The following is a 22,745-nucleotide window of genomic DNA, read 5'->3' on the forward strand; positions in this document are numbered from 1 at the left end:
ATATAAGTTGTACTACTATAGTGTATTTTTATTTTTCTTTTATTGTTGTCTACAATGCAACTAGTAAATTTACTTTTATTAATTAAAAATTGCCGCCAAAATCATTGTTTCTATTAAAAATGTGAAATAATAATAGATGACAGAAGTCTGTAAGGAAGTTCTGATGCTTTCTAATTTCTTATAAGGGGAAATCGATATTTCTCACGTATATTACAGATTCAGCCTGCAATAAGGCAACCACGTATACACTTAGGTGTTAGCATAGTTGCTTCACATTAAAATTTATATAATGATTTTAAATAACATAAAAACAAGTAAATAGTTAATTTCCTCATAATATTCAATTATATATCGGTTCACAGATGATTAAGAGTTTTTTCATTATAAAAATAAGTAGTTCGAATCGTTCACCCATTATTTATCTATGGGTGTTCTATGGGCAATCATAGATGGCGATATCGCAAGGAAACGATCATAAACAATCGTGATCGAGGTGGGGAATGTAGTGTATGAGAGATGATGGCGTCTTCTGTACTTGATTCTGTGTGTTTTACGTGATTTTAGTGGTATTAGTGATCGATTAAATTAAAATGAGTACCTGGAGCAGTGTCTCAGATGAATTTAGTTACGGAATAGGTGCGTTTTTGTTTGTGATCGTCGATATTTCGATTTGCGGCATAAATTCCAACTTGTTGATTTTGTCTCCCGCTTGGATCGACCAAAATAAATTGGATTGGGTCCAATTTTTTTTTCGTTTTGTTTATTTAAAATACATTATTTGTAATTAATAGTGTTCGCGGAAGTTTTAAATGTCGCCCCTCCCACTTATTATCAGTATTTTGTCAACCACTTCCACCACGGTCAATCAGTCAAAATGACATGATTCACTAAGATATGTCATAGATCAATTTAAAAAAAAAGCCCGACTTATTCCTGATTCACTCGGTTTTCATTGAACGACGGCCGCAACGAGCTAATGATGTAATGTTTTCCATAAACCTTGGTTTACAATTGAACTGGCATTTAACTGACCAAATAATTTGTCTGTTCCAATGTTTAGTTTTGTGACAGACTGGTGTGTGGGAACGAATTGAAATACTCTATTTACATACTTCCTATTTGCGGCTAGATCAAACCGAAATAATGGCAATGGCAATTTTTCCCTCACACTTTGCATCCTTATTAAAAACATTTTTAATAAATTGTTTTTGCATAGGGGGACACGGTAAAGGTGTTATTAATGTTTCACTATTAGTTTTATTAGAACGAGTCGCTTTTATCGTGAACTCGTATGTTTATTTGGTTAGTGCTCTTAAATAGATAAACTTAAAATCAATACAAATTCAAGTACCTGACTAAACTGATTGACAAAACACGTTGATCGTCGATCATTGATTGTAATTTTTGTTTTTTGTATTTCATTTTCTGTGTGTAACTATATAAATTTATGCCATTAACATTTAAAAATATTTTTTGCTTTTATGACCGCTTGATAATAGTCATAGTTTTGTATGTTGTTTAATTTTAAGAACCTTAAGATAAGTAGCATATTCCGAAAACTTCCTATCAACTTCAGTTTGCATTGATAAAATTGATAAATATAGACTTGTACCTTTTCAACTTAAGTTTTAATATTTTAACTCATAAAAACTGTTAATCTAATTTGATGAAATTAATGTACCTATAAGGGCATACTTTTTTTATTTAGGCTCATTCACAAAATTAGATAGGGAATATTTTGAAACAGCTTAAATCAAACCAAATTCATTGGGGACATCCCGTACAGTCCTGTAAGATTTTACTTAGCTAGTTTTATAAGATGTTGAAGAAGCTGTAGTCCAATATAGCAGTATTTTTAAAAATGTATCTACTATTATTAAACTAGAAAAAAACATTCATATTCAAAAGTTAAGGATAATGAAAATAGTATGAATTGGGTGCGAGCACCTATAATGATTATTGTCTTTCCTGTTATTGTTGTGTCCACTATGCAACTGTCAATCTAATTTTATTCTTAAAAATATTGCATACTTTTTATTTTTCAATGGACAAACACTTTTTGCTTTATAGTATTTTATTTCTCCATGGGAATTTAAATTGAATATTTACTAGAAGTTTTTTGCTTATTATAATTATTTAATCATTGGTTGAAGTGAAAAAAAGTGAAAAAAAAAAAGAAAATATAATACAGAGAAACAAGAAGAGATGGCTAAGAGTTTAAGGCTAAATAAGTCAATCGTTTCCCATATTATTAAAATATTTAGAGACACTGGCCAAGTGGTAGCTACGACAAAATTTGTCGAATTCGAAAAAATTGAAAGTAATTAGATAACAGGATAATTCGAATGTCAAAAAACAATCCAATTATATCATAATTGAAATTAAATCTAACCTGGAGGAAATGGGACATGCCGAAATTAATTTCAGTACTGTGAGAAGATGATTAGTAGATGCGGGTTTGTTTGACCCCAGACCTACAAGAAAACTCTAAATTTAAATAAACTCATCATAGCAATTCAAGAAGTCTGAAGAAATACAGACTAGTTGTTTATTTGAAAAATGGTCGAGTTTATTGCACGAGAATGGGTGAATTTGCTATATTTATGTTCAGCTCAGTTCAGAAAAATATATGTAACATTTTACAGAATAAAAATATAGTATTTATAAACTGTATAAAACAACAATAGTAAATTAATGTTACTTTAACAGTTCACATTAAATTAAGAGTTATAGCCAAAATACTTTTAAACATTTTAAAAAGTACTATAAGTACTATAATAATGACGACTACTGTATATATACAATCAAGTATAAGTGACGTAATACACAAAAATATAATAACCACTAACTTTTGGAAGCTGACAATGTTTCTACTTTCGTTTAAAATGATAATATTGAATATAATTAATGAAAATTTAATGTTTATGTGAAGTCATATGTAGGTTACACATCTTTTTGTGTATCTTATTAACTTCGTAAAACATAATTTATGCCAGTCATATTATTTTATTTATATATATTATCATATAACTAATAAATGAGTATAGTAATCATATAGAGACATTAATTTCAAATTTAAGACGTACAAATCTAATTTGGCATACTGATTAAAAACTACCTACAATTTAAAAATTTAAGTGATAAATATGTGGATAGATAGTATCTAATAAAGTATAATTGAAACAAGAATTAATATTTCTTTGAATTCAAAATAACTTTACGTTTTTTAATGAATTCCTTTTAATTCTGATATGAATAACTAAATCATAGAAAATATTTTATTTGTGAGTTAGTTAGAATTCCATTATTTAATTATAGTCTGAGTGCTTTACTAATTAATCATAAATATTTCGATAAAAAATTATTTTAATATACTTATATTAATTATTATTTGATAATGTTTGACTTCATCATCATAAAAATAAAAATAAACGTCAACAATATTCATAAACTTTGTAACGAATGGTTTGTTTTGATCTAATGCAATTGTTTGCTTTATTAACATCCCCTCTGGCATTTCAAATTTAGATTATTGAAGATATAATGTGTACTATAAATAGGCGCCATATGGGTGTACACTCTAAAATGTTTTTGTTTACTATCCCGGTTCAGGCGCTTCTCTCAGTCCGATAATGTACCCAAGAATTCGTGAATAATCGCCATCCACTAATTGATTCTACTGTCAAGGACTAAAAAAACATCTCCATTCATAAGATTAGTTGATGAGTCATTTTATTATTTGTTTTAATTTATTGTCCATATTAATGGTTGAACTGATGAGTAATTTACATATATTATTCGTGCCCTCGAATTAGGACTGGGCGTAATTTTAATAACCGAAGGACGTATCAATTGGAGCTTTAATTGTTAGATCGAACCTAGTCAAACAAACGATGTAGGTACACGAGGACGAAGCGATGGAATACTGGGAACATAATCTGGACGCGGGAAATGATACACCGAGTTGACTTATCTGTTTCGCCGGAAGATACGTTCACAGTCTGGCTTTATGTTTCTTATTTTGTCGGCGTGAAAGGGATACGTTTTCGTTTCTATTGTTTTTTTCTTCCTGGTTTTATTTACATTTGTAGTTAGATAAAGTGCTGTTACTATAAAACCTGTTAGACTCGATAAGATTCAATAAACTACATTTAAATTGGTTCTGTGGTTCAAGTAAACACCTATATTATGTGTAGATAGATTAAAGATAACTGTTGCCCATAACAGAAATGGTTGAATGTACGAATTTCTAAAAAATTAGCAGCATATTTGTGGATTTCTTAATAACAACTGTTCAAACATCATAATGAATGACACAGTTGTGTTTTTAAACAGTTATGTTTCCTACATTAACCAACCACAATTCTTTTCTCAGCAACCAATACCACCACAAACTAAAAAGATTGTCCAACCTTTGTCTGACAAGACACGGGAAATGTGTCATCACGAACGTCACAAGCAGAAAATTGAAACGAGTCGGTATGCCCGGCTTTTGTTGGCCAATTATTAAAGCTATGTGTTGTATGCACGCAATTCCATCGGCCCTTTTTGGTTTGTTTGTCGGTCGGAGGCGATGTAATTTTATACGGGTCCAAAAACAACGCAATTGCATTTCTTCACTTGCAATTTGTTTTTTAACGCCGAGTTGCAGTTGTCCGTTTTCTCACACAACCGTTATGCGTGGTGGATTTTGGAGGGTTGGTGATTTTTGTAGCCGTTTTATCTGTCTGTCTGTGTCAATATTATACGTTCTTATCTAAACAGATTTCATTTCTAAAGAGTACGATTAACAAAACGCGGTTGTGGAAATCGTATCGGTTTCTATTTACGTAAACATGTCAGTCTTATTGGCTTTATTTGTTTTTCTATTGAACGACATTAAGGCGAATGGTAAAAATTTTAATGTCGGAGATAATTGGTCGCTAATAGGCTTCAGATTCAAAATAAGGCTAATAATAGATACACATGGAGTAACAAGCATAAAGACAAAGTACTATTTTATTGATCTTATCTTATTAATTATGCATATGCGAAGTATAATTATTTACGGAATATTATAAATTTCTTGCCTTATGCTTTCCTAGCTAAAAATATTTGTTGTGATTTTTTTTAATATTCATAACTTTAGTTGTGTAATATAATTTGATATTATTACTGTGGTAATTTATTTTTATTGATCATTTTCAGGATTTTTTATGTTGTTTCATAAATGTAGAAGAATATTCTTTTTTATAGGTTTTATCAAGTTTTTGATGGTCACAATATTCAATATCCTTCCTTACATATTTGTACATTTAAACCTTGCTGTTGACATTTTAGGGATTTTACCAATTTTGATATTTTTTATTTAAATTATGATTAAGTTCCTCAATATGATAATATTTTTCATACATTTCTACACTTTAAACTTTGTGTTTTTTTAATATACATATTAAGTTCCTCATTACGATTCCATTAAATTTCATATATTTTTATTAATTATTATAGTGTTTTTCTTAAAACTTAGGACTGATATATACATTATACATTTTTTAAATTTTAATACCGCCATTATCAAATACATACCCTTTTTTACATTTTTTACATTTTAAGCTTTGTGATGACATTTTTTAGTTTTTATTTTGTATATTTTTTATATAATGATAATATTCCGATAATTTCACAGATATTAATTATCATAGTTTTTCTTAATGTTTATGATTGACACTATATTTACCATTTCAAGGATTTCTGTCCAAAATCTCGATTTATTTTAATATTTTTAAAAAATTAAAAATGTCATTTTAAATGACATGTTTAAATTTCTTTATTATTATCTTTTTTTACATTCTTATATTTTAAGCTTCGTGATGATTATTTTTTTAATTTATTTTATTTATTTTTATGTATACTTTATATTTAAATTCTTAAATAACATTTCTTTAAATTTCATGTTTTGAATGTTTTTTGTACATAATTTAAAATTATTATTTTATCATATTTCTTGTAAAAATTAGATTTGTTTTAAGATTTGGGAATTTTTTTATATTCCCATAATTTTATAACTGATATAATATGTATCATTTCATTCATTTCATTATTAAGTTTTATAATTAAAATAATTATAACTAATAAGTTAGGCGAGATTAGGGAAAACCATATGATAAAATTACTTCCTAGTATTTAACCGAATGATGATAAAGTAGATTGATGTTTTGCCTACAATTATCTTAAACTTGTTTGTAATATAAAGCTTTATTAAATGGCATAATATAATAAATAACATAATATGACAGTTTAAGGATCATTTAATATTCATTTAGTAGTAAAATAATTTCCACCTTGAAAAATGATAGAAATGTGCGTATACTTTGACGTATCGTAGAGTCATTAAACAGACAATCACAAAGCAAAAGCAAGTCTCCCAACCACCGACAGCAACATGAAAGTTTTATAGTCCCATTGAACACATAAATGCTCAAGTTCAATGCTAATTATCCCAATAATTACACAATTATTTCGCAATTTTCCGAGAACGGTAACAACGTTTCCAAAGTGCACTCGATCATTGCGTCATTTGCGGCACGTAGCGCTGGTCCCCCTCGAGTGTATACGAATGCAATTGATGCGGAGTGTGTGGGCCCCAATTTATCGTGTCCACACGATTGGGTCGCAAGTGCTGTTCATTAGCCGTCGTCGCGTAAATAAAAGGTGGGACGCGGTCGAAAGAGGGTCAAGCCAATAACATCTGTAACGCATTCCATCGCAAAACGGCGGCTCCTGTTATGAAATGGAAAAAGTTGTTGACCCGGTTTTCCATATTCCGTTCGTACACGAAATCCGCTTCAATGGGCCGGTCCCTGACATTGCACGTTGCGTGGGGGGTGGGGAAATTTATTTGGCGCCTTAATGAATTAATGCAGTGGTTGCAGTAATTACGGTAGAGGCCAGGGAAATGGCGCACGTTCCTATTTATTGTTAACTTAGAATGTACACCTCTAATTAGACGCAAAATTTTATATTTTTTTTAAGATGTGTGGAAAAATATTTAAAGAAAAACTAACAAAATATTTAAATATATTGTTATACTGACTGGACAAAATTTGTATTAATTCTAATTTTAAATTTTGTGCTCTGATCTTCACTGAATATACAGTAGTGGGCATAATTGTAGCAACTTATAACTATATATTAAAAATGTGAATTGTAGTACTCGAATTGGATCCAAGTACTTAAGTAATTTTTGATTTTCTGCATATAATTTTGTAAATTTTCTTTATTAATATTTAAAAATATTTTATACTCTTATGACCGTTTGAGAACAAAGTTTTGTATGTTGTTTAATTTCCTTAAGATAAGTACCAAATTCCAAAAACTCTATCATTGATAGATAAAGTTGACAAATATAGTTTTACACCTTTTCAACTTATGTTTTAATATTTTAACTCATAAAAACTGTTAATCTAATCTGATGAAATGAATGTACCTAAGAATAAGAATCTATTTTTTTATTTTGGCTCATTCATAAATCAAAAAGAGAAATACCTTAAATTAAACCAAATTCACTAGGGACATCCTATACAGTCCTGTAAGATTTTACTTAGCCAGTTTTATGAGATGTTGAAGAAGCTGTAATCCAACATAGCAGTAACTTTCAAAATTTACCTAATTTTATTCAACTGGGGAAACACACCTATGTTCAAAAGTTAGTATATTGAAAAATCGTTTTGATTTTTTGTTATTTTAGCTATAATTTATTAGTTAAAAGTAAATTCTCCCGGAAATATAAAAAAATTAAATTTATAGAGTAATAAATTTAACATAAAACAATAATTTTTATTTTATGTTTATTTTTTTATTTGTTGTTGTGTCTACTATAGAAGTGGTCAATACAATTTAATTCTTTAAAAAATTGCGAGTTTATTATTTTTCAATGGACAAAATTATAGCAACTTTTCACTTTATGGTCTTTTATTGCTGTCTGCGAATTTAAATTGATTATTTACTTAGTGTTCTTTTGCTTATTATGATTATTTAATCATTTGTCGAAGTGAAACTGTGAAAAGTGAAAAATTATTATTATTACTGAGACCGAAAGAAACAAAAAGAGATGACTAAGAGTTTAGGCCTAAATAAGTCAATCGTTTCCCGTATTATAAAAAAAATTAGAGAAAATATTTATGTTACAGTCAATTGAAATTAAGACTTACCTGGTGGTAATGGTACGTGTTGAAATTAGTTCAATTACTATGAGAAGATGGGTTTGGCCTCAGACTTACAAAGAAAAAAAACATAATTTCTACTAAAAATGTGAAAGTTCAATTTTGACTTGGTTAGTATCACATTCACTATACCACAAAGTAGAAACGATCAGTTTTTAGTGACAAGTCAAAATTTAATTTATAAAAAAAAGATGGTTCAGCTTATGTTATACATTCTACAGAGACAAAACTATACAAAAAATTTGTTATACCCACAGTTAAACATGAAGGTGGTTTAATTATGTTAAAGGGATGCTTCAATTTTTCTGAAGTATGCCTCTTGAGACTGATTTATATACAGTGATATATTAAATAACAATTTGCTTCAATATGTTGAAAATATGATGGTTTTTTTAAATGTGTTTTAACGTGAAAATGATCCCAAAGATAAATCCATTGTGACGGATTAGTTAAAAGACCAAAGCATCGATGTTCTGTCTTGCCCGTCCCAATCTCAAGATATCAACCCATTATTAATTGGAAATGAAGATGTTGATCAGTTATTCAATATTTTTATTTTTAATTATTCACTACATTTTGTTATTCATGACTATACACCAAAAATCAGTAATGTCTGCCCTCTAGATATATGTGTTTTTTCCTGTCAACGAGTATTCTTATCATTTAGTTTGTATGTTTAATGAACAGAACATAATTGGAAAAAGTTTCGTAATGTCACTTTATCACGAGTTAAAAAAAACTATATCAATTAATATCATATCTGCTACTTTATTACTACGTTTTGTAGTTTCACCAAGATAAACCATAATCATAAACTTTTACTGTAAGTACACGACCAAATAGAATGCGCCGATTGCAATTACGGTGCAAACAAAACAAATTAATTTGCATAAAAACCAGATCTGCATTACAGCGAAATAAAAAGGAAGTGATTAAACATGTTACAGTCCAGCATTAATGATATTACCACGTCGGCAAGGGCACGTAGATAGAAAATAGCCAACACTAGCGTCTTGCCGACGACCATTGGGTCAAGTGGAATTTCCGCGAAACTGTCGGTTTCAAGAAACTACGCAGAACGCAATCGAAAGGTGCAACACCGGGGTCTGGTTCTGGAGTGTAATTGATATGCTGGAAAGGATGCGGCGTTCTATTGACGCCGCAGCGATTTCCAACCTGTGTCGAAGGATGTTCGGTCGATACAAATCGGTTTTGTTGGTCGTGGCGTGTGAAAGACGTGAATGTAAAACGTTAAATATAATTGATGACGAGCGGAACATGTGATGGTTTAATAATTACGTTGAACAAACTTTGAAGGCACCTTCGAATTGTATTATATTATACTTATATTAAATATTTTATTTGGCTTATTCACACTCTTGTGATTTGTGTAGTACCTACATTTTCCTCAGAAATAGAAATTGTTCATAAAATTACTTCATTACATCTAGATTAGGTGATTTTTCCAATTGAAATGCGAGAACGCAGTTTTATGGTGGGTTTTTCAACCTATTACATCGTACGATTAAAATGAGGCTAACAATTTGATTGTATATGCAAATTGAAGGTAAAAAACTTGATAACGAAAACAATTGTCAAATAAATCTATTCTATACATGCTATTTATTGTCACTCTTTATGTTGATACTGTAATTGGAAATTTATTTGATGGAAAAATTTTATAAATTCTTTTTATTATAGAAGTTGAATTAATTTTTTTTATTAAAAATTATCTTGATCTAAGAAAAATATTATGATTTATTCCTTATTTGATTTTTATTATTGTTTTTTTTTATAATCTTTATACTATACTTTAGATTTTTAGTTTATTGTGGAAAAAATATTATCGAATTCACCCCATGAGAAATCAGACATGAAAATCTTGTGCCGCAGTGTTATAAAAGTATAATTAATACAAGGTTAATTTCTATAATAATCAGCAATTGTAAACACAGGAAACTTAAAGAAAATATATTCATATATACAGTACTGACGTAAGAAGTACCCTTAATAATTATTATAAGCACAACCCAACAATTTAGAAGACATTCATTCTATTTTTCAGTGTTGAATATTTAATGAAAATACCTTTCAAATGAGTTATCATAGGACTCAACCGTTCCATTAAAAAAAATTGATAGTAGTCATATGGTACTGGGCAATTTGGCACATGTGAACCTTATGGAAAACATTTTAGATCATTTTTATTCGAGTGAGATTTATGACCTCATTGTATATATCAGATTCTAGTAATAATAGAATATTATTATGTATGTGAATAAGTATCATAAACCATTATTATTTTTTATTTATTACTTAAAATTAAAAAAATATATATTTTAAACATTAAATTTATATTTCTAGATAAAATAAAAGTTATTTTATGAACCACATACAAATAATATATATAATATCTTTTTATTTGGCAGAAGTTTTCCAATATTCTACTCTCAAATTTAATTATGAGACTATATAGAAACAATTTTGTTTGATTCTGACTTTTTTCCTGACTCATTTCATTTCTGTTATTAATTTAATTAAATAGGAACTATTCAAATCTGGGTAACTCCTTTTAAATTTGATATCTCAGTGTACTTAGTTTTAAATTTTAAAATATTCTAAAAAATTATTCTAATCTGGGCAAGTCTTGATTTTTGTCTCGTGTCTTTTGAAATAAATTTCATATAATTTTAATGATGATAAGTGCCTATAAACCCATATATAAGATCGAAAATATTCTAAAAAATATTCCATTCTAACCAAAACATAAGTTTTGCTTCGAATCATCTTATTTATGTCATTAATTCAATTAAATTATGACAATAGATAATAAATGTCTGTAAACCCAACTGTAAATTTTAAAATATTCTAACAAATATTCCAGTCTAACCAACACCTAATTTTTCGAGTAATCATATTTCAGTTATTAAATAATAACTATTCAAATCAGAACAAGTCTTTTTAAACTTGTTAATTCAATTTATATTGTGAATGTTGACATTTATTTTCATATAAATATCGTATTTATGATAAAAAATGTTTGTAAGACCATCTACAAATTCTAAAAGATTCTAAAAAAAATTCCAATTTGAGCAACACTTGATTTTTTGTTTCGGATCATTTTATATCTGTTGTTAATTTAATTAAATAACAACCATTCAAATCTAAACATAAACTTAATTTATATTGCGAATTTTGATATTAATATTCATATAAATATAATAATAATGATAAATGTGAATAAACCCATCTGTGGACTCCAAAATACTCTAAAAAAATATTCAATTCTAATCAACACCTGATTTTCATCTCGAATCATTTTAATTTTGTTATTAATTAAATTTAATTAAATAACCATTATTTAAATCTGGGTAAACCTTTTTAATCTTCTTAACTACTATATATTGCAAATTTTGAAATTTATTTTGAAATAAATATATAAATTCTAAAAAATATTCCAATCTTCATTACAGTTATATACAATTACAAAGGAGAGGATGACTTGAAATTGGAGCTGACCGTGGGCGAAACCGTTCACATACTGCAAGAAGAGGCGAATTGGTACTACGGTTACGTGACGACCAATCGCAACTGCAAGGGCATATTTCCAAAAAACTATGTGCACATAAAGCAATGCATTACAGTCGACACGAAAGGGCCTACTCCCAATTTCGCATTTCGTGAACCCCCCATTACGCACGAGATCTCATCGGTGTTGCGTGAATGGGGGTACCACTGGAAAAATCTCTACATCGTAAGTATCTTATCGACGGTTCAGTTTCGTTGACTAACACGGATTACATCCGCCAGCAACAAAGTAACAAATTCGAAGAGATCAAGAACAAAATCTACGATCTGCTGAGCCAGAGGAGCAAAATCTTGAGCGGTACCCTACCGGTGGACGAACTGAAACGCGTGACGAAACAAGCGACAGAGGCCATCGATGAGGGCAACAAAACTTTAGGTTTGGACCTGGTGGTCAGGGACAAGGATGGCAACATCATCGACCCCGACGTAACCAGCACCATCCAACTGTACTACCACCACAAAAACGCTACAGAACGGATGAGCTCTCGATCCAAAGTAAGAACAATAAGTGAAAAGGGAGGGTTGGCTTCAATGTTTGTTTTAGGTTGTAGTCAAAGACGAGACACCAAAGACTGCCATACAACAGTTTTCGAACGTCTTCCTCCTTTCAGTAAGGAATTTTACGTTCAAACTGAGTGAGGATGCGGAACTACTGATGATGCTTTACGACGCCAAAGAGCAACGATCCTTCACAGAGAATTACGTTGTGCGATGGAACAAGGAGGGCCTGATGAGCGACCTGGATCAAATGTACAATCTGAGGGTTATGTTCACGGTAATTTCAACTAGCACCATCTTCTACGGTAAAACTAAACGTATTTGTTACAGGATTTGGGTAAGAAAGACTTGGAAAGGGAGAGGATTTTCTTCGTCTGTCAGGTCATTAGGGTAGGTGCAATGGAAGCCAAAGAGTTGGAACTGAGGCGGAGCTCCGTTAGTGCAATGAACGCCAAAAACAATAAAAGCTACATCAACAACATGAGGAGACCTCTTGGGGTGGCTGCAATGGACATTACCAACTATTTAAGTGGCAAATTAGAGAGTAATTTAGAGAAAGAATTTTCCGTCCCCTTCGTTAGTTGTGAAAAAGACAACTTAGAACAAACTTTAAAGAAAATTATTAATAAGAACAATTCTGAAAACAGAAATCAATCACAAAATCAATCACTCTACGTCAGCTGGAAACTGCTTAGGGGTGATTCAAAACAAGTAATAATTTATTTTCTTGTCTGTCACAAAATATAACAATCACCGATTTACAGGTTCGAGAAGAGAATCGACATTTAGTATTAGGTAATGTGTCAACAGCTAGGAAAATGGGATTCCCCGAAGTGATACTACCCGGTGACGTGAGAAACGACTTGTATCTGACGCTTTTGAGTGGTGAATTCAATAAGGGAAACAAATCCAGTGATAAAAACGTCGAGGTCACCGTCAAAGTATGCAACAAACAAGGACAACCCATACCAGTAAGATGAATCACCTCAACTCAATGATAAACTAACAACAAAACATTTTAGGGGGTGATAAGTGTTGGCGGTGGAATCCAGAATATAAATGAATACCGTTCAGTTATTTACTACCACGAGGACAAACCTCAGTGGTTCGAGACTTTCAAAGTGGCAATACCAATAGAAGAGTTCAAAACTAGTCATTTGAAGTTCACGTTCAAACATCGGTCTTCCAACGAGGTAAAGGATAAAACTGAAAAGCCGTTTGCCATGTGCTACGTGACCTTGATGCAGAAAAACGGCACGACGCTTAGAGACAAGAGACATGACCTTGTGGTTTACAAGATAGACCACAAAAAGTTCGACGAGGACAGTTTGGATTATCTGGAGTTGCCGTCGACGCTGGCCGAAGTTAAGAACCAAAAAGCATCGGCTGGTGGACTTACGGTCAACTTAAAGGACTCCTTTTGCATAGAAAGCAACATTTGTTCCACAAAGCTGACTCAAAACGTTGATTTGCTGGGTCTCCTCAACTGGTCAGCTAACAAAGACTCCCTGGAGGATTCGCTGAAAGCTTTAATGAATGTTGACGGTGAAGAAGTTGTTAAGTTTTTGCAGGACATTTTAGACGCACTTTTCAACATTCTCATGGAAAACCAAGAGACTGACAAATATGATACACTTGTGTTTGAGTGTTTATTGTTTATCATTGGTTTAGTTAATAATTGGAAGTACCAGCACTTTGAACCAGTTCTGGATTTGTACATAAAAGAAAGTTTTAGTGCCACTTTAGCCTACAAGTAAGCACTTTGCAATCTAACTGTGATTTGAAGTAAAACTATTTTTGTTGAAGGAAATTAATTGGAGTTCTCAAATCCATCATCGACACGAGAAACCTGCACACCCACGCCAAAGATCTGATGTTCAGGACGATGAAGTGCCTTCAATACGTGATGCGATTCATATCCAGGTCCCGAATTTTGTACAGGGATCTAAACCCGGACGTAGATGACTCGTTCGACGAGGAATTCGAAGAGCTGCTTCAAGACATTATTATCATGATGAGTATTACCAGGGAAGATCATCATGATCTGCTTAGAGAACAGGGGGCCGTCCTAAAATACTTTCCGTCCACTATACCCGACATTTTAATGATTTATCCTCCACCCAGGTTAAGGTGAATACAATAAAAAAAATATTAAATGTAGGTTATAAATTTACTGAAATTCGTAGCCTGGTTTTGTGCCAAATATTGAGTGGGATACCAAAAGGTAGGCTTACGAAGCAGAAAATGATGACGATCAACGACATTGTGCACAGTAAACTGTTTTTAATCTCCGAATGTCGTTCCATACTTTTGCCGAAATTTACGGAACAAATCCGGGATTTGTTTCAGACGAAGGAGGAGGTAAGTAAACGTTTGTGGTTTGTTGGCATAAAGCACTCTTCAATCACTCTTTCTTTGTGAATTTTGTCACCGCTTTGATCGTTTATTTTATTCGTTGTAAATATGTATGTAAGAGTTTTGACAGAAAGTGTTTTTGTGTATATAGTTTACTTTGGCATATAAATAAGTATTGTAGTAAATGTGTACTGTTGTTTTTTTGACTAGATAGAAAATTATGGTCTTTCTGTCACAGCCCCATTTAAATTCATTATTTAAAAGCACTCCATTTGCAGTGTCAGTTTGTAATGCTTTACACATTTTTTGTCATTTGTTCTCATCTCGCATTAAATACATTTGCAATAAAACAAAGATATTATTTCCTGTACATACACTCTTTAATTTTCTGTTTTCAATTTGTGTATATATGTAATCTTTCCATTGCTGTAAGATATAAGATAAAATATTTGAAAATAAGTAATTATATTTAATAATTTTATAGCAATGGAAAAAACATGTCACTTTTTTGTTTTCGATGTGCATGTGATGTAACGTAAATGTAAATAAAAATTGGGACATCAATATTGAATAATGTAATGTTTGAAAACAGAAACATTAATTTATTTAAATCTTTTGCACTAGAGACAACTTGGCCACCGAACTTCAACATAAACTAGGTACTTCTTCTCTTGTATTCGTCCTCTTTTGTAGTGAAGTAGTTGTTAGTTTGCTTTCCGTGTTTAAAATCCTGACTGCTAAATTTGTGATGCAAGAGTTATTCTTTTGAGTTATCAGGATTTTAAATGTAAGATTGTTAGATGTTGTTTTTTAAATAATTTTTTGGAATTCTACTCCAGGAAATTATTTGTTGTATGAAACTATTATCTAATAATACTTTAATTTGAAATGATAATTCTCGTACTCTATTTGCTTTGCGATGAAGTGAATGTTCTAGATTTTAGTTTTTAGTCAAAAACGCATGATTTAAAAGTTTATTTTTTGGTATTTTTTTGAATAATTACTTAAAATTTGCGAATAAAAATAAATATATCAACTGTAATTTATATAATTTATTCTCAATTTTTTTATTTTTTAGCACATTTTACATGTGATAACAGCATTTCTTTGATGTTAAATAACTGTGACTAATAATTGGAGTTTTAATGGAAAATGGCATGTGCACAATAATTTAATATTTTACTAAATTACTCTTTATGTTTTAATGGTGGACGGTTATGTTTCAGTTATGGCGTCTCCTTTTAATTTATTAATAAAACAGTGGACTGACTTTGGAATTGACTTCGTTGGAACTTTGTAAAAAAGAAATATACTCTTTTTATACTTTTTTATGGTACTTAGGGTGTGCTAATATCTCACCCTCCATAACACACTCAAACTGTGTTACCTTAAATAAATGCCAGAGAACATTTGTACAAAATAGGTTCCTGGTTGGTTGACCAAAATAAGCAGGAAGATCATGTCCAATAATGAAAAAATATATATCATTTTTTTTAAGAAGAAAATACAGGCCCTCAAATTTAAAATTATATTGTATTTTCTCAAAATTTCTCTAACTAATTAATTGTATTTAAATTTGCTATGTATTCCCCTAAAACCTACAATTAAATTTTCTCCATGATGGCAAAGAAATTAACGAAAAATTATTGATCAAAATTAAAAACGATTGGACCAAGGGTTACAGAAATATGAAAAACAAAATAATTTTTGAAAGGCTGTACTTTCTTCAGAAATAACTTTGTTTAAATTTATTTCATTATTGGAAATATTCTTACTGTCCCCAAATTATGACCACCCATTTTGGAAACACTTTGTATATTATATAATTCAATTTATTACAATGAATAAAAAGTTCAACGAAGGAAGTTTCGTGTCCTCTACTATTAACAGAGCTCCAGAAATTTCTCCAGTACCACTTAATTAATACTGTGTGTAGTTTTAGTCAATTTTATTTTGAATTTGACGGTAGTGTAGTGGTGCATTGGGTGTATTATAGGGTGTTGCGACGAGACAAGACGGAAGGAGACAAAACAGGTCGGTGGCCAAAGTGGCTCAGCTGCTCGGAACAACTGCGCATTGCGTCAACCAGCATGTCGGATATTCGGAAGAGGTGAAGACGTTTGAACGAAACAGTGTCTTGAACAAGATTAGCCAATGGTTATTTCGTTACCTTCACTCTTACTTATTACTGCTGTTAATTAAAATGGGTTGGCTGATCTTTTTTAAGTGTATATTATTCATGAATCACCCAGCTTATACGTTTACACGTTTTCGTTTCATGTCATTATATTCATTGTATTTTACATTTCATCATGCTTTAAAAAATACAAATAGTACGTTCATAGTGATGTGGTGAATTAAAATTAATGTGTGTATTTGAATTTAGGTTGATTTGTGTATTAAAATAATGAGCGACATTATGGAGTTGCTTTTCCGGAAAAACATTGGTCCGACATCAGATGACCTAAGCGAAATTATTCGTACTGTTTTAAGGACGATCATTCAGAGTCACATAAAAATGGAGAAAGACAATCCTCATGCTGTAAGTAACATATTTTCAGTTAAGTTTTATTTGAAATCGAAACCTCTCCACACCAAGGGTTTTTTGAAATGCATAATTTGAATTAGATTAAATGAATATAAATATTTCATATATTAAAAATATGAGTTGTATTTTTTGTTATTGCTGTATCTATCGTCAATCTAATTTTATTCTTTAAAAAATTACGTACTATTTTATTTTTCAATGGACAAAATTATAACAACTTTTTACTTTATGTCCTTTAAATAGATCACAGCAATTCAAGAAATTTGAAGAAATTAATATATAAGTCAAATTATCAAAAAAAAAACGTGCAGTGTATTTTATTTTCTGAAAGCTTGTTCATTCCTTATTCCAATCTGTTACGAAGAATCTTTCACATTACGGATACAAGTAAATTAAAAATTTAAGGTTAAATTCTTCAGTCAATATTGACTACTCTCGTTAACAATAATCTTAATTTTATTTTAATAGAGTATGGATAGTAGTGCATGCAAAGCAACGTATGTTAAAGTGAGTATTCTCGCATATTCGCTGTCTGCTTTCTATTCATGTCTGCTGCGATGATGAAGACAAGCGTTTTTTTGAAAGTCTTTTCATCTTAATTAAAATTTTGTCTTTGTTAATTTGATATTTTATCATCGAAAGTCATTTGTAAGATCAATGCAACTAATATATAATTCATCAATTACCTTTAATTTGTGTGTACTGTAATCAAAAGTTTATTTTTATTTAAAGATTTGCAAGATATTAATTACGAACACCGAACTAATTTGTAGGGTAACTTAGTGGCGGTGATGATCGACATATTCCGGCAGATGACCGAAGAACACTACAACGAGTACATAAACCGCTTCTCCACCTCGTTCGACATACTGGACTTCCTCATGGAGATCCTGGTCGTGTTCAAGGAACTAGTCAATAACTCGATCTTCCCCGAGGACTGGTCGGAGATGATAATGCTGCAGAACAGCATCATACTAAAGTCGCTCAGGTTCTTCTCCCACACGATCCGTGACCGGTTCTTCGACAAGTTCGAGTACGACGCCTGGAGCAACTTCTTTCACTGTGCGATCGCGTTCATGACTCAAAAGGCGCTTCAGCTCGAGAACTTTACGTCCAGCAAGAGGTTGAGGTTGGTTAATCGTTACAACGACATGCGAAGGGAGACCGGGTTCGAAATCCGTCAAATGTGGTTCAACTTAGGGCTGCACAAAATCCATTTTGTTCCCGGTTTGGTGGAGCTGATGCTCGACATGACGCTGATTCCGGAAACGGAGTTGCGCAAGGCCACGATACCAATTTTCTTCGACATGATGCAGTGCGAGTATTATTCGTCGAAGTTGGAGTTCGAAAGTTACGGAGACACGAAGCGGGATTCGACGCATATCAAGGCGTCGTTTGCGGAGTTCGAGAAGGAGATGATTCACAAATTAGATACTCTGTTTGGGCTGAGAGGGGACGCTGAGTACATGAATCTGTTTTATGACATCATGATTGAGCTTTGTGAACAACACAGCAGTTTGGCCATTGAAGGTATAAAGTTTGTGAAGATCGTCAAGAAATTGATGGAGAATCTGTTGGAGTACAGAAGTATAGTCAGTGATGAAAATAAGGAGAATACCATGAGCTGTACTGTTAATTTATTGGTAAATTATATCTTACAATTAAAGACTCAGAAATTATATTTATGTATTTCAGGATTTTTATTCGGAAATTAACAAGAAAGAAATGTACATAAAATACTTGAACAAATTATACGATCTTCACATAGAATGTGATAATTACACAGAGGCCGCCTATACTTTAATGCAACACACAATTTTACTGGATTGGTCCAACGACATTCTGTCACCCCTTCTAGTCCACAGCAAGTATGAGAAGAAAACTCACAGAGACCTAAAGGAAGCTCTCTACAAAGATATAATTGACAACTTTGACAAAGGAAAAGTAAGCGATACACCCCACTATAAGTACAAAACTAAAATTATATTATTTACAGATGTGGGAGTGCGCAATATCAAAATGTCAAGAACTAGCAAAGCAGTGCGAAGAAGAAACTTTTGACTATTTTAAGCTGAGAGATTTGCATCAGAGGATGGCCACCTTTTACGACAACATAATGAAGAGCGTCCGGCCAGAGCCTGAGTACTTCCGAGTGGGGTACTTCGGACAAGGGTTCCCCAAGTTCCTGCGCAATAAGATCTTTATATTTAGAGGCAAGGAATACGAGAGACTGGTGGATTTTTCGACGAGAATTCTAAACGTATTCCCTAAAGCTGAACTGCTGAAGACGCTAACTCCACCTGGAAGCGACATACAGAACTCCGACCGACAATGTATCCTTTTTTTAAATCAATTAATAAGTTTTTGATTAATTGCGTACAATTCTTAATAAAACCTCAGATATTCAAGTGAACAAGGTGGACCCAGTTATGGATGAGAAAAAGCAACGTTTCTCTGGCAAGCCAGTGTCTGACCAAATAGTGAAGTTCTACAAAGTGAACAACATCCAACGGTACATTTACTCCCGACCTTTTATTAAAAAAGATCCCAACTTGAATTGCAACAACGAATTCTCCAGTTTGTGGCTGGAAAGGACTGAAATAGAGACGACTTACCCACTGCCGGGTATTCTCAGGTGGTTCCCCGTTAAGCACAGCAAAGTCGAAGAGATATGTCCCTTGAGATATGCCATTGAAACGATTGAGAGGACCAATAAAGATCTTACAAAATTCGTAAATATGTACAACATGGACAAAAATATGGATGTGAAACCTTTGAGCTTGAAACTAAATGGTATTTTGGATCCCGCCGTTATGGGGGGTATCAAGAACTACGAAGACGCCTTCTTCCATTCTAATTACATAGATCTGTACCCGGAAAATAAGATATTGATAATGAAATTAAAAGACCTGATAGCAGATCAGATGCCTTTACTCGGCCTTTGCGTACAAATCCACAAATACATTCACACATCCGAGATAACTGCCCTCCACACTCGATTTGAGGAGTGCTTTAAAAAAATGCAAGAAGTTGTGGAACGAGAGTATGGAAAAAAGGTAAATGCAAAAATTTAATTGTCAATTATCAAGACAATTAATGTTATTTTTCAGACATGCGACTTAAAATTAGAAAACGAAGTACAAATGCGAAGACACTTCAGCATAGCTGAAAATAGGGCTATGTCGGAATTCCCAAATAGTGGCGAGTAAGTTCCAATTCATTATAAACTGTTGGGTGTTCTAACGTTGTGCTTTTACGTAACAGTTTACGTCTTGGGTTTTTAATTCCTTGTGTACCTAGGACGGTAAACTCAATAGATTTGCATTGATTGTGTTTATGGTTTTTGTTGCTTTTAAATTTAAGCACATTTTCATTGATAATTTCTTTGCAAGACAAAAATAGTGGTCTAATTAATTTTGTAATTACGAATGTTATCACTGAAAATGTATGCCTAGAAGTTTTAATTTGAAATTTTTATGTAGTAACTTTGGTGGTCGTAGCCGAGTTTCGAGTCTAACCAGAACCCAAGTGACCTCACTGAAACATTTTACATCCACATTTCACTTTAGCGCTTCCTCACCCGCATTACAAAGGTTGGTACAACGCTTTGATTGTTACGGATTAACTAATTGCTACTAAAATTTAGTGGGTAAAAGTGACTAAACAATTTAGGCTTGCAGCTAATTCATACTAATATCTAAAAATAGTTTTCTACTTATATGTATAATTGCTATTGGTTCGCGTAATAGTAGCTTGTTATAATTTATGTGTATAACATTGGAGTAAGTAGAAAAGTATTTGTACTAATTTTCTTATATTTTCAGACGGGCTTTACAGGGAACTCCCAACGGCCGAAACACTTTATTTACCTAGTTCCTTTTTAGTTTAACATCCTCCTATTCTTTCCCTATTTATTTATTAATTTAGTTTTAAGTTCTTTTGTTTTTATTTTTATTTTGGCGATCTATTTTGGGATCTTTACTAACGGTAATTATCTTAGTTAATTAATACTGGTAATTTGTATGCATGATTTCACTTCAATAATTTCAAATTAAATTAATTAATTGATAAATATTAACTCGTAGTTAAATTGTTAGTTACTATCATTGCATAAAATCAACGCATTTCTTATAGAGTCAATCCACTTCAATAAACAAGTCAATAAAATATCTACCTCGTTAAAGTAAATTTGAAGTTTACAAAATTATATTTAATTGAAAATTTATGGGGTAGTGTCTTGTTATGGATTTACTCTGTACCACTGACATAAACTGAATTTGCATCATTTAATTGATAATTTTCAGCAAACAACCGCACAATTCTCATTCCAAAACAGTGATTATCTCACCCACGAAAAGTTTAAGCGGCTCATCAACGTACAAAAAGTCGAAAACACCGAAAGAAAAAAGACGATCCAGCAAATCCGACTTGGGTAGTCCGGCACTCGTTACAGGGGCGTCGCAGTGGTACACCGAAGACACGAAAAGCAGCACGACTACATTATCTAACGGATCGCCCATTATTGAGCTGACCGAAGAAGTATGTGGTGTAAATTTAATTGGATTTAGATTACTGTATGAATTTTGTTGCAGCTGTTACCTAAGAGGCCACTGAGGGCTGAAGTCGAGAAAGAGAAACGCTTAAGCAGACCACCTAGTGGACAATTCAGTAGGCCAAACAGCATGACCGTCACCATTCGAGGGGCCAGCAGTTCAGGGAACAGTAGTAACAGAGATTCAGTTGGTATGTGACAAAGAAACTTAAACAAAAACTTTTATTTAATCTCTTTCATTTCGCTCAGGAACCACTGATTCAAGTATAAGCGAAGAAGACATGATTCCGCCACCGCTACCCTTGAAAAGTAGGGACATGGATTACAGTAACTTACCTCCAGCAGAAAACGTAAGTTTCCTGTACTCACAGAGGAACTCGACGGCACGAGCGTCGATTCAAATCAAGTGGCCAGAGGACAACATCGTGGTAGACTTTGATGAAGTGCCTCCGACGCCGCCTCCAAAGCCGCCCAAGAAACAAAAATTCTGATAGTATTTTATAGTTAGGTTATCACTAGAAAAATACTCGATTTCCAGTTGTGTGGATTTGGAATTGAAACGTACAAACTAATTTATAACTTTTATAAAGCTGTTTTTTTATATGAATCCTGTTCGGCTTTCGTACTGTTAAATATTTTGTTTGTATATAGGGTTTTTTATATAAAAGCTATTTAATCGATTCATATACCTCAAAAAGGTGCTCGTTTGTATCTCGGCAGAAGTTCTGACATTGACGTCAATGAATAAAATAACTTATTCCAAATATACATATGTATTCAGTGATGACATACATGTTACCATAAGTGCCATTTATCATATTTGAACTAGGTATTTTGTATTATACATGTAAAATTTTAACAATTAACCAAAGAATATATTTTATTTATAAATATAACGGATATAAAATAAATTTTTCATTTTTAACTTGTTTATTAATTACAAAGATGACCTTATCCACACTAAACCCACCTTATTTATACGTAAAAATAATGTAAAAAAAGA

The 22,745-nt window shown here is 31.9% G+C and overlaps 1 protein-coding gene across 11 annotated transcripts; it reads left to right on the forward strand.

Moving 5' to 3' along the window:
• Positions 1–496: 496 nt before the first annotated feature.
• LOC109606159 (dedicator of cytokinesis protein 1) lies at positions 497–22,667 on the forward strand. Of its 11 annotated transcripts, none has more exons than XM_049967561.1 (21): positions 504–636; positions 11,675–11,955; positions 12,012–12,284; positions 12,334–12,564; positions 12,618–12,998; positions 13,052–13,258; positions 13,310–14,040; positions 14,094–14,417; positions 14,474–14,648; positions 16,639–16,752; positions 17,029–17,184; positions 17,659–17,697; positions 17,964–18,833; positions 18,886–19,134; positions 19,187–19,523; positions 19,591–20,246; positions 20,301–20,395; positions 20,673–20,783; positions 21,495–21,729; positions 21,783–21,933; positions 21,992–22,667. In XM_049967561.1, the coding sequence occupies exons 1-21, from the start codon at positions 591–593 to the stop codon at positions 22,231–22,233; spliced, it is 5,904 nt and encodes a 1,967-aa protein (XP_049823518.1). In that variant the 5' UTR covers positions 504–590; the 3' UTR covers positions 22,234–22,667. The 11 variants fall into 11 exon arrangements, 7 of the variants coding, with proteins under 7 accessions (XP_049823518.1, XP_049823519.1, XP_049823520.1 ...); XM_049967562.1 differs by having other exon boundaries at positions 20,691–20,783; XM_049967563.1 differs by having other exon boundaries at positions 20,694–20,783.
• The last annotated feature ends 78 nt before the right edge of the window (positions 22,668–22,745 follow it).

This window comes from Aethina tumida, chromosome 5 (assembly GCF_024364675.1).
Source record: "Aethina tumida isolate Nest 87 chromosome 5, icAetTumi1.1, whole genome shotgun sequence".
In the NCBI taxonomy this organism is placed as follows: Eukaryota; Metazoa; Arthropoda; class Insecta; order Coleoptera; family Nitidulidae; genus Aethina; species Aethina tumida.

Coding starts and splice junctions, on each gene's coding strand:
- LOC109606159 (XM_049967561.1), top strand. CDS start 591: ATGAGTACCTGGAGCAGTGTCTCAGATGAATTTAGTTACGGAATAG. Junction 12,565..12,617: donor ATCTGAGGGTTATGTTCACG/GTAATTTCAACT, acceptor TATTTGTTACAG/GATTTGGGTAAGAAAGACTT. Junction 18,834..18,885: donor GCTGTACTGTTAATTTATTG/GTAAATTATATC, acceptor TATGTATTTCAG/GATTTTTATTCGGAAATTAA.